Source organism: Pleurodeles waltl, chromosome 10 (assembly GCF_031143425.1).
Source record: "Pleurodeles waltl isolate 20211129_DDA chromosome 10, aPleWal1.hap1.20221129, whole genome shotgun sequence".
In the NCBI taxonomy this organism is placed as follows: Eukaryota; Metazoa; Chordata; class Amphibia; order Caudata; family Salamandridae; genus Pleurodeles; species Pleurodeles waltl.
In genome coordinates, this window is record NC_090449.1 from 614,600,430 (window position 1) to 614,614,832 (window position 14,403).

General features: G+C 44.1%; 1 protein-coding gene across 2 annotated transcripts in view; it reads right to left on the bottom strand.

Moving 5' to 3' along the window:
* The window catches only part of ACVR2B (activin A receptor type 2B), a 384,657-nt gene that overhangs the window by 121,940 nt on the left and 248,314 nt on the right, over positions 1–14,403 (bottom strand). For both annotated transcript variants that reach the window (XM_069211087.1, XM_069211088.1), the window contains exon 6: positions 11,868–12,011. In XM_069211087.1, the coding sequence (XP_069067188.1) occupies positions 11,868–12,011 (144 nt within the window). The remainder of the gene's footprint in view (positions 1–11,867; positions 12,012–14,403) is intronic.

Here is a 14,403-nt window from a genome sequence, read left to right on the forward strand (position 1 = left end):
TATTTAAAAAAAAAAAAAAAAAAATGGGGGAAAAAAGGGCTGCAGAAGGCTTGTGTTTTTTTTCTCCTGAAAATGGCATCAACAAAGGGTGTGCAGTGCTGACATCACCAGCTTCCCAGCTTTCAGAAGCAGGCAGACTTAAATCAGAAAACCACATTTTTCAGCAAAAGTTTGGCATTTTACTGAGACATAATCTATTTTTACTATTTTTAGCCTCATTCCAGTTCGTGACAGAACCAGGTGTGAAACCAATGCTGGATCCCGGAACGCTAAAAATTTCTGAAAAGTAGACAAAATTCTGAATTCACCAAGGGGTCATTTTTGTAAATCCTATAAGGTGTACGTAAGGAAAATAACAGCTAAAATATAAAAATATTGAAATTGAGGTGAAAAAAAAACAGCCATTTCTCTCCACGTTTAACTCTAACTTTTTCCTGCAATGTCAGATTATTGAAAGCAATATACTGTTATGTCTGCTGGACTCTTCTGGTTGCGGAGAGATATAGGGCTTGTGGGTTCATCAAGAACCCTAGGTACACAGAGCCAATAAATGAGCTGCACCTTGCAATGGGTTTTCATTCTATACCGGGTATACAGCAATTAATTTGCTGACATATAAAAAATGAAAAATAGGTATCAAGAAAACCTTTGTATTTCCAAAATGGGCACATGATGAGGTGTTAAGAAGCAGTGGTTATTTGCACATCTCTGAATTCCGGGGTCCCCATACTAGCATGGGAATTACAGTGCATTTCTCAAAAATACATCTTTTTTTACACAGTCGTACATTTTGAAGGCAAAAATGTAGAGAAAGAAAAGGGGCAATAACACTTGTTCTTCTGTTCTGTGTCCCCCCCCCCAAGTGTCCTGATAAAAAAGGTACCTCACTTGCGTGGGTAGGCCTAATGCTTTCGACAGGAAACGCAACATGGACGCATCACATTTTTACATTGAAAACTGATGTGTTTTTTTGCAAAGTGCCTAGCTGTGGATTTTGATCTCCAGCTCAGCCAGCACCTAGGGAAACCTACCAAACCTGTGCATTTTTGAAAACTAGACACCTAGGGGAATCCAGGATGGGGTGACTTGTGGGACTCTCACCAGGTTCTGTTATCCAGAATCCTTTGCAAACCTCAAAATTTGGCCCAGAAAAACACTTTTTCCACACATTTCAGCGACAGAAAGTTCTGGAATCTGAGAGGAGCCACAAATGTCCTTCCATCCAGCGCTTCCCCAAGTCTCCCGATAAAAAGGGTACCTCACTTGTGTGGGTAGGCCTAGTGCCCGCAAAAGGAAATGCCCCAAAACACTACGTGGACACATCAAAATTATCAAATACTAAACTACCTGATTTTTTGGGGGGTCCATGGAGGTGTGGCTTGCGTGGATCCCCCAGTGTTTTCTTACCCAGAATCCTCAGCTAACTTCAAATTTAGCTTAAAACAAAAAAAACAAATTTTTGTCCACATTTCTGTGTGGGATCACCGCATCGGGACAAATTTCCCACCACCCAACGTTCCCCTCAATCTCTCAGTAAAAGTAAAATTATACCTCACTTGTGTAGGTGGGCAAGTGCCTGTGACAGGGAAGAGCCCAAAACATGTCAAAATTGAGGGGAGCCAAAGCGGGTCCAAAAGGGCAGTTTGAGAAAAAAACATTTTTAAGCTGAGAGGCAAGGCAGAATTTTTATCGGTATAGATACAACAATGCTGGGTGGTAGGAATTTTGTGGATTCCTGTAGTTTCCGGAATGCCCCATCACAAAAATGTATGATTTCCAGAAAAGTTGGAGGTTTGCAGGGCATTGTGGGCAAGAATGGTGTGGGGTGGGGTGCATTTGTAGCACAAGACCCTGGACTCACCAAGGTGTTTAGTTTTCAGATGTGTCTAGGTTTTGTGGATTTTTCCACATGGCACCGTCCCAAAATCTAAGAAGAGCAGCCCTCACCATTCCAAATGGGATGGTTTTGAGAGTCAGACAAGCTCTAATGGCCCAAATGTAAAACCAAAACCCCAAATAATCAAATGTCCTCTTGCTTGCTGTGGAATAACATGTTTTAGTGTGCAGGGGAAAGCTGAAAGACTGTTACCCCCTTCAGTTAGGGTGGGGGCACAACCATGCCCATACTGGTTGCTAGCCACCACCCTATAATTTTTGTTTCATTCCCTGGTATCTTGTAGGCTTTCTGCCCCCCCACCCCCAATTCCTCCCCCACTCGGGGAGTGGATCAGGGTAACTGCCCCATCTGCCCACCGGTGGGCAGAACAACTTTGGCCCCATTTATTTGGGTCGGGGGTCCCACCCTCGTATTTAAAAAAAAAAAAGAATCCTGGTCTCTGGTGGGCTTTCTGCCTCCCTTGGGGGCAGTTATGTGGCCAACAGTAGAGTGAGTGAGTGAGTGAGTGAGTGTGTCAAAAAACGCCTTAAAATTTTTTACCCCAGGGAGCAACCCTTGCCCAAGGGGGGAGGGATTGGTGGGGTTGTAGGGGGGGGGGGCAAACGGGTGGTCTCAGGGTGGAAGGGGAAGCAATTCTCTTTCCATCACTGCCCTGGGGGAGGGGGCGGAGGGAGGCTCATGGGCGTGGGCCGGGTGCTGGACGAGCTGGTCTTGTCTTCGGCACATGGACACTGTGGTCAAGGGCGGGACCAGCTCATCCCAGGCACCTTAGGGGTTAAAGTAAAAATAATAATGATAATGAATAAAAGAAAATTAAAATAATTTAAAATGATTTTAAAAAATGTGTGTACGTGTATATATGGAAAATGTCACTTACCCAGTGTACATCTGTTCGTGGAATGAGACGCTGCAGATTCACATGCTGTGCACATCCCGCCATCTAGTGTTGGGTTGAGTGTTACAAGTTGTTTTTCTTCGAAGAAGTCTTTTTCGAGTTATGAGATCGAGGGACTCCTCCCCTTTCGGCTCCATTGCGCATGGGCGTCGACTCCATTTTAGATTGTTTTCCCCGCAGAGGGTGAGGTAGGAGTTGTGTATATAGTAATAGTGCCCATGCAATGGAGTAAATATGTATGTACATAATGTGTTTAAAAGTAATATATTTACAAATGTACAAGTCTAATTTTTTCTCAACTTAAAACGGCTACAGGCTCCCGGGGAGGTGGAAGGGCGCATGTGAATCTGCAGCGTCTCATGCCACGAACAGATGTACACTGGGTAAGTGACATTTTCCGTTCAATGGCATGTGCAGCTGCAGATACACATGCTGTGCATAGACTAGTAAGCAGTTATCTCCCCAAAAGCGGTGGTTCAGCCCGTAGGAGTTGAAGTTGTTTGAAATAAAGTTTGTAATACTGCTTGTCCTACTGTGGCTTGTTGTGTTGTTAACACATCCACGCAGTAATGTTTGGTAAATGTATGAGGCATAGACCAAGTGGCTGCCTTACATATTTCAGTCATTGGTATGTTTCCGAGAAAGGCCATGGTAGCACCTTTCTTTCTAGTTGAGTGTGCCTTTGGTGTAATAGGCAGTTCTCTTTTTGCTTTTATATAACAAGTTTGAATACATTTAACTATCCATCTGGCAATGCCTTGTTTGGATACTGGATTCCCTGTATGAGGTTTTTGGAATGCAACAAACAATTGTTTTGTTTTGTTCTATCTATGTAGTACATTAGTGCCCTTTTAATGTCTAATGTATGTAACGCTCTCTCAGCTATCGAATCTGGTTCTGGAAAGAATACTGGGAGTTCCACTGTTTGATTTAAGTGGAACGGTGATATGACTTTAGGTAAGAATTTAGGATGTGTTCGTAGAACTACTTTATGATTATGTATCTGAATAAAGGGTTCTTGTATAGTAAAAGCTTGTATTTCACTTACTCTTCTGAGAGATGTGATAGCTATAAGCTACTTTCCAAGTTAGGTACTGTATGTCACATGAGTGCATGGGTTCAAAAGGTGCACCCATAAGTCGTGTTAAGACAATGTTGAGATTCCACGAAGGAACTGGTGGTGTTCTTGGTGGGATAATTCTTTTAAGACCCTCCATAAATGCTTTTATGACTGGGACCCTGAATAATGAAGTTGAGTGCGTAGTTTGAGATAAGCTGAAATTGTGGTGAGATTTATTTTAATGGATGAAAAAGCTAACTTTGACTTTTGTAAGTGCAGTAGGTAGCTGACAAGGTCTTTAGCAGATGCGTCTAGTGGTTGAATTTGATTATTATGGCAGTAATAAACAAATCTTTTCCACTTATTTGCATAGCAATGTCTTGTGGTTGGTTTCCTAGCTTGTTTTATGACCTCCATACATTCCTGTGTAAGGTCTAGGTGCCCGAATTCTAAGACTTCAGGAGCCAAATTGCTAGATTCAGCGATGCTGGATTTGGGTGTCTGATCTGTTGTTTGTGTTGAGTTAACAGATCTGGTCTGTTTGGTAGCTTGATATGGGGCACTACTGAGAGGTCTAGTAGTGTTGTGTACCAAGGTTGTCTTGCCCAAGTTGGTGCTATTAGTATGAGTTTGAGTTTGTTTTGACTCAATTTGTTTACTAGATATGGAAGGAGTGGGAGAGGGGGAAAAGCGTAAGCAAATATCCCTGACCAACTCATCCATAACGCATTGCCCTGGGAGTGAGCCTGTGGGTACCTGGATGCGAAGTTTAGGCATTTTGCGTTTTCATTTGTTGCAAATAGGTCTATTTGCGGTGTTCCCCAATTTTGGAAGTAAGTTTTTAGTATTTGTTGATGGATTTCCCATTCGTGCATCTGTTGGTGATCCGAGAGAGATTGTCTGTTAACTGGTTTTGAATTCCAGGTATGAACTGCGCTATTAGGTGAATGTGGTTGTGAATCGCCCAATGCCATATTTTCTGTGCCAGGAGACACAACTGTGTCAAGTGTGTTCCTCCCTGTTTGTTCAGATAATACATTGTTGTCATGTTGTCTGTTTTGACAAGAATGCGTTTGTGGGTTATTATAGGTTGAAATGCTTTTAGCGCTAGAAATACTGCTAGTAGTTCTAAGTGATTTATGTGAAATTGTTTCTGCTGAGTGTCCCATTGTCCTTGGATGCTGTGTTGGTTGAGGTGTGCTCCCCACCCTATCATGGAGGCATGTGTTGTTATTACGTATTGAGGCACTGGGTCTTGAAAAGGCCGCCCTTTGTTTAAATTTATATTGTTCCACCATTGAAGCATGGTGTATGTTTGGCGGTCTATCAACACTAGATCTTGAAGTTGACCCTGTGCCTGTGACCATTGTGATGCTAGGCACTGTTGTAAGGGCTGCATGTGCAATCTTGCGTTTGGGACAATGGCTATGCATGAGGACATCATGCCTAGTAGTTTCATCACTAATTTTACCTGTATCCTTTGTTCTATGTGCATGGCTTGTATTACGTTTTGAAATGCCTGAACCCTTTGTGGACTTGGAGTGGCAATCCCTTTTGTTGTGTTGATTGTTGCTCCTAAGTATTGTAGGTGTGACTTGTAGTTGAGTGAGAAACCTAGTTTGTGAAGGGTTTCTATGACCTAATTTGTGTGTTGTGAACACCGTTGTTGCGTATTGGTTTTGATTAACCAATCGTCTAGGTACGGGAACACGTGTATTTGCTGCCTTCTGATATGAGCAGCCACTACTGCCAGGCATTTTGTAAAAACTCTTGGCGCTGTTGTTATACCGAATGGCAACACTTTGAACTGGTAATGTACCCCTTGGAATACGAACCTTAAGTACTTTCTGTGGGAAGGGTGTATAGGTATATGGAAATATGCATCCTTTAGGTCCAGTGTTGTCATGTAGTCTTGTTGTTTGAGCAGTGGGATCACGTCTTGCAGTGTCACCATGTGAAAGTGATCTGATTTGATGTAAATGTTTAGTGTTCTGAGATCTAATGTAGGTCTTAGAGTTTTGTCTTTTTTGGGTATGAGAAAGTACAGGGAGTAAACTCCTGTTCCTCTTTGATGAATTGGTACTATTTCTATTGCATCTTTTTGCAACAACGCTTGGACCTCCAGTTGTAAGAGTTCCATATGTTGTTTGGACATGTGTGTTTTCGGTGGGACATTTGGAGGGAATTTTAGAAATTCTATGCAATAACCATGCTGGATAATGGCTAGGACCCACGTGTCTGTTATTTCTGTCCAGTGTTTGTAGAACATGGTTAGTCTCCCCCCCACTGGTGTTATGTGTTGGGGATTTGTGACGTTGAAGTCACGGTTTATTTTGTGGAGTTTTGAGACTCTGGAACTTCCCTCTACTCTTTGGGAATTGTCCCCCTCTATATTGTCCCCGAAAAGTTCCCCGCTGATATTGACTCTGATAAGTGGACCTTGTTTGTGAGGTTGAGGGTTCTGTGCTCTGTCCCCGAAAGCCCCATCGAAACTGTGTTTTTCGAAAAGTGCCTCTGCTCTGTGGGGAGTAGAGTGCGCCCATGGCTTTAGCAGTATCTGTGTTTTTTTTCGATAGCAGTGTCCACCTCCGGCCCAAACAACTGCTGTCCGTTAAATGGCATATTCAGCACGGCTTGTTGTATTTCTGGCTTGAATCCTGATGTACGCAGCCAGGCGTGTCTCCTTATGGTCACTGCTGTATTTACAGTCCTAGCAGCTGTGTCCGCTGCTTCCATTGCCGACCGTATCTGATTGTTCGAGATACTCTGTCCTTCCTCCACCACTTGTTGTGCTCTCTTTTGGAACTCTTTGGGCAGGTGTTCTATGAAATGCTGCATTTCGTCCCAATGAGCCCTTTCATATCTAGCCAGCAAGGCCTGGGAGTTGGCAATGCGCCATTGGTTGGCTGCTTGTGCCGCAACCCTTTTCCCTGCAGCGTCAAACTTGCGACTCTCCTTGTCTGGAGGTGGTGCGTCTCCTGAGGTGTGTGAATTTGCTCTCTTGCGAGCTGCCCCTACTACCACTGAGTCTGGTGTTAATTGCTGCGTGATGTACACAGGGTCTGTTGGTGGCGGTTTGCATTTCTTCTCCACCCTTGGAGTAATGGCCCTGCCCTTCACAGGCTACTGAAACACCTGTTTGGAGTGTTTCAGCATTCCCGGTAGCATAGGGAGACTTTGGTACTGGCTATGTGTGGACGATAGTGTGTTAAATAAAAAGTCATCCTCGATGGGTTCTGCATGCAGGGTGACATTATGAAACGCCGCTGCCCTTGACACCACCTGTGTGTATGCTGTACTGTCCTCAGGTGGTGACGGTCTCGCTGGATAACAGTCGGGACTGTTATCTGATACTGGCGCATCATAAAGATCCCATGCGTCGGGATCATCCTGACTCATTCCGGTATGAGTTGGGGACTGCATCATTGGTGGAGTGGCTACCGGTGATGGTTGTGGTGAGCGTTGTGGAGATGGTGGCGGGGTTACTTGTTTTGCCACCTTTGCCTGTGGCTGCTTGTCTTTCTCTTGGAAGGCAAGTTTTCTTTTCATTCGAATTGGGGGAAGAGTATTGATGTTCCCTGTATCTTTTTGTATGTGGAGCCTTCTTTGAGTGTAATCTGGCTCTATTGACTCTAGTTCCTGTCCGAATCTGTGTCCTTGCATTTGTGAGGACAGTCCCTGTTTCTCTGTGTAGGAACTTGATTTCGGTTCCGAGGCCGGATGTTTCGGTATGGAAACCTTTTCGGCTGTCTTTTTCGGTTCCGACGACACTTTTTTTTATCTTCGGCGTACTGATCTCTCGGTGCCGACTTGTTTCGGTGCCGCCCTCTCGGTGCCGAGATTGCTCTGTGCCGGTATCTCGACCGGAGTCGGATGACTTCGACACATGCGTGCCCTTTTTCGGTGCTGATGGTCGGTCACCTACTTTCCGGGTTAAGCCATGGGCTGCTGCCGGTGGTGTCCCCTGGGCTTTCGTGCTTTTTCCGTGAGTTTTGTGTGTCAACGTCTTACTCACGTTTTTTGGCGCCTGTTCGGGGTCGACCTCGTCCGAGTCCTCGATGGAAAAGGTTTCTTCTTCCACTTCCAAGTGTCTTTGTCCTGTCGGCGCCGACGCCATTTGTAGTCTCCTTGCTCTTCGGTCTCTTAACGTCTTTCTGGACCGAAACGCTCGACAGGCCTCACAAGTATCCTCTTTGTGGTCTGGAGACAGACACAAATTACAGACCAGATGCTGATCTGTATAAGGATACTTGTTGTGACATTCGGGCAGAAGCGGAATGGGGTCTGTTCCATTAGCCTTGAAGACGCACGTGGTCGGGCCCGACCAGGCCCCGCCGGGGAATCGAAAACCCCGAAGGGCCACCGGAGCTCTTCAAGATTCGGTGTCGATCTGTTGTAACTAACCCGATACCGAACGCAAATACCGTCAAATTTTCCGAGATTTTAGCTAACTTTCCGAACCGAAACGCGGAGCGAAAAGGAACACGTCCTGATCCGATGGCGGAAAGAAAACAATCTAAGATGGAGTCGACGCCCATGCGCAATGGAGCCGAAAGGGGAGAAGTCCCTCGATCTCGTGACTCGAAAAAGACTTCTTCGAAGAAAAACAACTTGTAATACTCCGAGCCCAATACTAGATGGCGGGATGTGCACAGCATGTGTATCTGCAGCTACACATGCCATCGAACATATATATATATTTTATATATATATATATATATATATATATATATATATATATATTATATAAAATTAAAAATAAATACAAATAATATACATTTACTCTCTAGTAAGCTTTACTTTGTCTACCCATCACCTATCAATCTATCCTCCATCCCCACTGACTCATCCCAAACCCATTCTACTACTTTCATCTCCAAAATAACCATGCCTAAGCTCTTCCCTCCTCTTCCACATCTAGCTCACCCCAAACCTCACTTTACTACCACAATACCCCAAATAACCCTACTAAATTCTCCCTCATTTATCTTACCTTTGACTCATCCAAAACCCTTCCTGCTACTATGATCTCCCTAACTCTTTCCACAGACTCTTCCCTCCTCCATTTCTCCTTTACTCATCCCAAGCCTCATCCTATTACTCTAAACTCCCAATTAAAACTTCTGGACTCTTCCCTCCTCTATCCCCCCCCCCCCCATTACTCTAGTCAATCCAACAAACTCACTCACATATCCTCTGCTCAAATTAACTCATAATAATACTAATACTGTACTCATATTTCCCTATACTAATTCCTCTTGGGTTCTGGAGTAGCATGCTACTCACTGAAAGCGCTTCTAAGCCTCGTCAGAGCAGTAGTAAGCAATATATAAATACTATTGCAATTACAATTATATCTGCAAAACAGGTCTCAACAAATGTTTTTTTTTGGGGGGGAGGGGGGGTTTTAGCCCTGTATCATTAAAACAAGTATTTGCAAGGCAACTGGTCTCGCAATTCTCAGAGTTAGAGCTATTAGCAGTTGTAAACTCCCAAACAGACTTTTCTTGCCTCACTGAATGGAAAAAAACGAGCGTGATCGCGCTGATTCAAAGCGGAAATTAAAATAGAAACGGTCTCAGGGTCGATGTCATGCAAAGCGCTCAACTTCTGCCAAGCGAGATTGTGCTGCGAAAAGAGAGGAAAAAGTAGTCCACAAACTGGATGGAAAACAGCGAGCCTCGTATGTTTTCAGTACTTGGTCCCTGCACTCGAGGAGGGCTAACCACCGGAAAGGGCGTGATTTATGCATGCCTTCCACTAATGAAAGCAGGCAGATTTTAAAAGGCAAGCCCACAAACCAATGAAAGACACTGACGTGACATGGACGGGGCTCCGAGCCCTTTTCTAACTACTACAGCGGCTCGCAAGTGATACGCATGCGCTAGCGCATGCTAAGCAGGCTCGACCCAAAAAATCACCTGCAGGATTAAATTTTTTGTCAAAAACTGAAAAACCTTTGACCTACTGCGTCGCAACTTGTGGATGCAATTCATTTTAACAGAGGACCATTTTAATGTGAAATTCGGAGCTGCAGAATACTCGAGCTCCAATTTATATATAAAAAATACATTCAACGGTCCTCATACCATGCTGGACCTGTGCATGACTTATTTTATAAGGTTTATGTTTTGAGAATCCTGTTGGAAGCACCGTGTAGGACTTACTTAAAAGCTGCGGACACAGAAAGGTTCTTAAAACACACCAGTATTACAGCACAGCCGGGTTAGTTCGTGACGACCCATAAGACTATTATCTGTGAAATTATCCCTGTACCTGGTAATGTTGCTCACAATGTGGCTCTTAGTATGACCAAGAGACCGTCTCAAAGCTCATTTTGTGTATGAACAGAAGGTGTAAACTTAAAAAGACCAAGCATATCATTTTTCTCACTGTGTTAGTTGACATAGTATGACGTACACTGACTCAACGAATGGTCACGTATACGGATGTAAACAAGCTCTACAGTATTACCGTTGCATTGCCCCGAACCAAACTCTAGAAAGTAGGAGAGCGCACTGCATGCTAAACTATAAACACATATGCTGCAGACCACATGTAACAAATCTTACCTTTCTTCTCGAGGGCAGGGGAGCATTGCACCCCCCCACCACCGAGAGCCACACATGCAAAAATTAAATGGCAATTAACAGATTCAATGCCATTTTACTTTTACCTACAGGGTGCGCACTAGAGCAGCGCTAGCCCAGAGACATGCTGGCCATGTCTTCTGTTGCAGATGGGCAGCAGAGGACTGAAGCAGGGCTGTTTTGTGCCGGCCAAAGCAACATGCGCATTTTAAAGCTCTCCACTCAGCTGTCCTAAGACCAGCCCCCACCATCCAATACAGACACTTCTCATGTTGGTTAAGTGGGGGGGCTCTTCCTCTATCGGAGAGCAGAAGAATACAGAGGAGGACACGCAGCCTATGGGTAAGTGGCTTTTTAAAATTTTATTTCAAATGTGTAACGCATGTAAGTGTGTAATGCATGCAAGTGTAGTGGTTGTGTTTTATTTTGTATTTAGTGTTAGGTTTTATTTGGGCTTTTCGAGAGAAGGTGTACTTTATTTGGTTTTGAAGGGAGGTTTTTTTTTTTTTTGTGGGGGGAAGTAATGGGGCACTTCACTCGCCCCACCACTTACAAAGGATACCATCCGCCCATGTAAACCAGAAGTGACTAGTTCTGTGGAGGAAGAAATAGTTCATTTAAAAGTGGTATGTTGTTATTCATGTTTTAGGACAGTGAAAAAATAGGACAGTAAAATTTTTATTTTCATAAAGCTTTCAAATACCTATGCCCCAAACTTAAAAACCATCATAGAATTGGCCTTCACTCGAGTAGACATCCGCTTAACGGAGCAAAACGAATGGTGCGTTTACAGGGGAGAGACCCATCCGAGAAGCAGCAGCAAAATGTATATTTTTTCTTTAATGGTTTTTCTGTTTGAATCAACATGTTATTTAGAATCCATTAGTTGGATATGATAGTTCCCATGGATTTCTAAAACTGATTCACAACCTCGGCCCTGGGAGATTCAGAAGTAGTAGTTTTTAATGCCATTTAGCAGCTGTTTTTGTAAACAACTCCCAAACATCCTGGGACAACGTGAAATGCATTATCCAAATAATCGCACTGCATATAAAGAAACCATCAAATGTTTTTATTGAACAAAGTAAGTCACATTTTGCAACATCAAGAAATGACAGACCAGCTCACAATAACACAGTTTTACATCATACAACTTGTGCAAAATTAACCTATGTACATTAAAAAATACTTTCAATGGTGATGGATTCCGCCTGAATCCTGTAATATTTCCAACCTGTTTGCTAGACAAGTCGGAAGCCTGCGAGCAGCTATGGGCAATGATAGGTAGTGCTGCTGTGCTACATTATAATGGAAGTAATTCATGCATGTGGGCTTACCAGCGGTGTGTATGCTGAAGCTTTTGAGAACATCTAATAAAAATATATTAAAAAAAATACTTCCAAGCAATAAGTATCAGGAAAGTACCTTGTCATGGAAAGCCGTGATGAGCCATAGTTCCATCTCCAGATTTGTTCCTCGCTTCTCGGCTCCAATGAACTGTAGAAGGTTCTCGTGCTTCATTCCAGGGGTGGCGAAGATCTCTCTCTCGCTCTGCCACGACTGCTTTTCCTGAAACAGAGGCAAGGAGTAGATTAAAATAATAAAAATTAACGCTTTCAGATTTTTAAGCAGCTGCATAGGGAAGGAGAGGCAGTGTGCCAGGCACTGCTTCCACAGCACTGAGGGTACCGCCATACTCAGTGCTTGAAATGAAAAAATTGAAGTGCAGGTACTCTGTACCAGAGTACCTGCTTATTTCCGAGAAGTGCCGGTACTCTCCAATTAAAAGTATTACGTTTGTCTTGAGAAGTGCAGGTACTCTCCCTCTCAAAATAAAAAAAAGTGCTGGTACTCCATACCGGACAGTAACGGCCCATTTAAAGCATTGGCCATACTCCATCTCTTGGACTGACCCAGCACATCCATGAAGACACTGACATTTCTTCCTCGCAGGCCTTAAATTTGTAAACACAATTTGTCTGCCAGACGTCAACCATTACGGTTTTACTGTTTACCAACTGCACTGTACAATTATTTTAGCGTTTTCCACAATCTCCACAAACACTTCTACCCACTCAGCATTTGCTATCCCCAAACCCTGTACACTTCTAACCACTTTCCCCTTGTTCCTTCACTTCTATCTACCTCACACTTCAAACTTCCTCAGCTAACCATCTGTATGACACTCCTTTACCCTAAAGAACAAGTTACTTACCTTCGGTAACAAGGTATCTGGTAGAGACTATCTAGCTGCAGATTCCTTACCTTAGAATTCCCTGGCGTCAGCTTCGAATCCGGAGTTTTTTCTGAGCAGTACCATGCGCGCGTCGACCAGCTCCGCGTGCGTCATCAGCGTCGTTGGAGCCATCTATGACTTCACGGTTGTCTATATAGACGCCGTCTCGGCGCGCGTACTTCAGTTCTTTTCCACAACTTCCCACGCCAGAAGCGCAGTGTCATGGAAGAACCAACCATTATGGATTTTACCTCTGACTGTTTGAAGTAAAAATTCTTTCATGCCTTTAAGAAAGGCAAAAATGGGAAGATCAAAAATACACATAAATACATACATTATATATATATATACACATTATATATATATATATACACACACACATTATATATATATATATATATATATATCTACATAAGAAAAATATCAGCAGAGCGGGAGGCTTGGGCGGGTGTAAGGAATCTGCAGCTAGATAGAGTCTCTACCAGATACCTCGTTACCGAAGGTAAGTAACTTGTTCATCTGATAGAGACTTCTAGCTGCAGCTTCCTTACCTTAGAATAGATACCCAAGATATAACCCATGGCGGTGGGTCTGAAGGAGATTTTTACACCAAAGTCCTGCAAAACAGACCGGGCAAAATGCCCCTCTCTTCTCACCTGACTATCCAGGCAGTAGTGTTTTGCAAACGTGTGCAAAGAAGCCCACGTTGCAGCCTGACAGATGTCCACCACCGGTACGCCACATGCTAACGCAGTGGTAGCATCTTTCTCCCTAGTAGAATGAGCTCTCAAGCCTTCTGGAGGCTGCTTCTTTGCCAAAGCATAGCAGATCTTTATTACAGAGAACGACCCAGCACGAAATGGATTGTTTCTGCACTGCCCGACCCTTCTTTGCCCAACGTACCCCACAAAGAGTTGGTCGTCCACCCCGAACTCTTTAGTGCGGTCAAGGTAGAACGATAACGCTCTTTTTGGGTCAAGCCGATTGAGACGCTCCTCTTCCTCAGAGGGACGGTGCTGCAAAGAAGGTGGGCAGGGTGATATTTTGACCCAGATGGAAAAGGGTCACCACCTTGGGGAGGAAAGAGGCACGAGTTGTTAATACTACCTTGTCAGGATATATCGTGAGGTACGGTGGCTTTGAAGATAAATCCGGCAGCTCACTCACTCTCCTGGCAGATGTAATTGCCACCAAAAAGGCAGTCTTAATAGTATGCAGCCGGAGAGGACAGTTATGCAAGGGCTCGAAGGGAGCACACATAAGGAAGGTAAGAACCAAATTAAGATCCCACTGGGGCATAACAAAAGGCACAGGCGGGAATAGATGCAGAAGCCCTTTCAAAAACCTCTGTACTATAGGTGATTTAAACAGAGATGGTTGATCGGGCAACTGAAGAAAAGCCAATAAGGCTGCAAGATAGCCCTTGAGAGTCCCCAAAGAGGAGCCCTGCTGGGCGAGAGACAATATGTTAGACAGAGAAGAAGAAAGAGGATCAATAGACCTCTCTGTACAATATGAAAAAGATTTTCCAACGGCAGGCGTAAATTGACTTAGTAGAGGGACGCCTGGCAGCCAGAATGACGTCACAGACCTCGGGAGGGAGGTCATAAACCATCAACTGTCGCCGCTCAATCTCCACGCATGAAGGCGCAGAGTTGACAGGGTCGGGTGGAGAACCTTCCCCTGCTGCTGCGACAGTAGATCCTCCCGAAGAGGCAGCCTGAT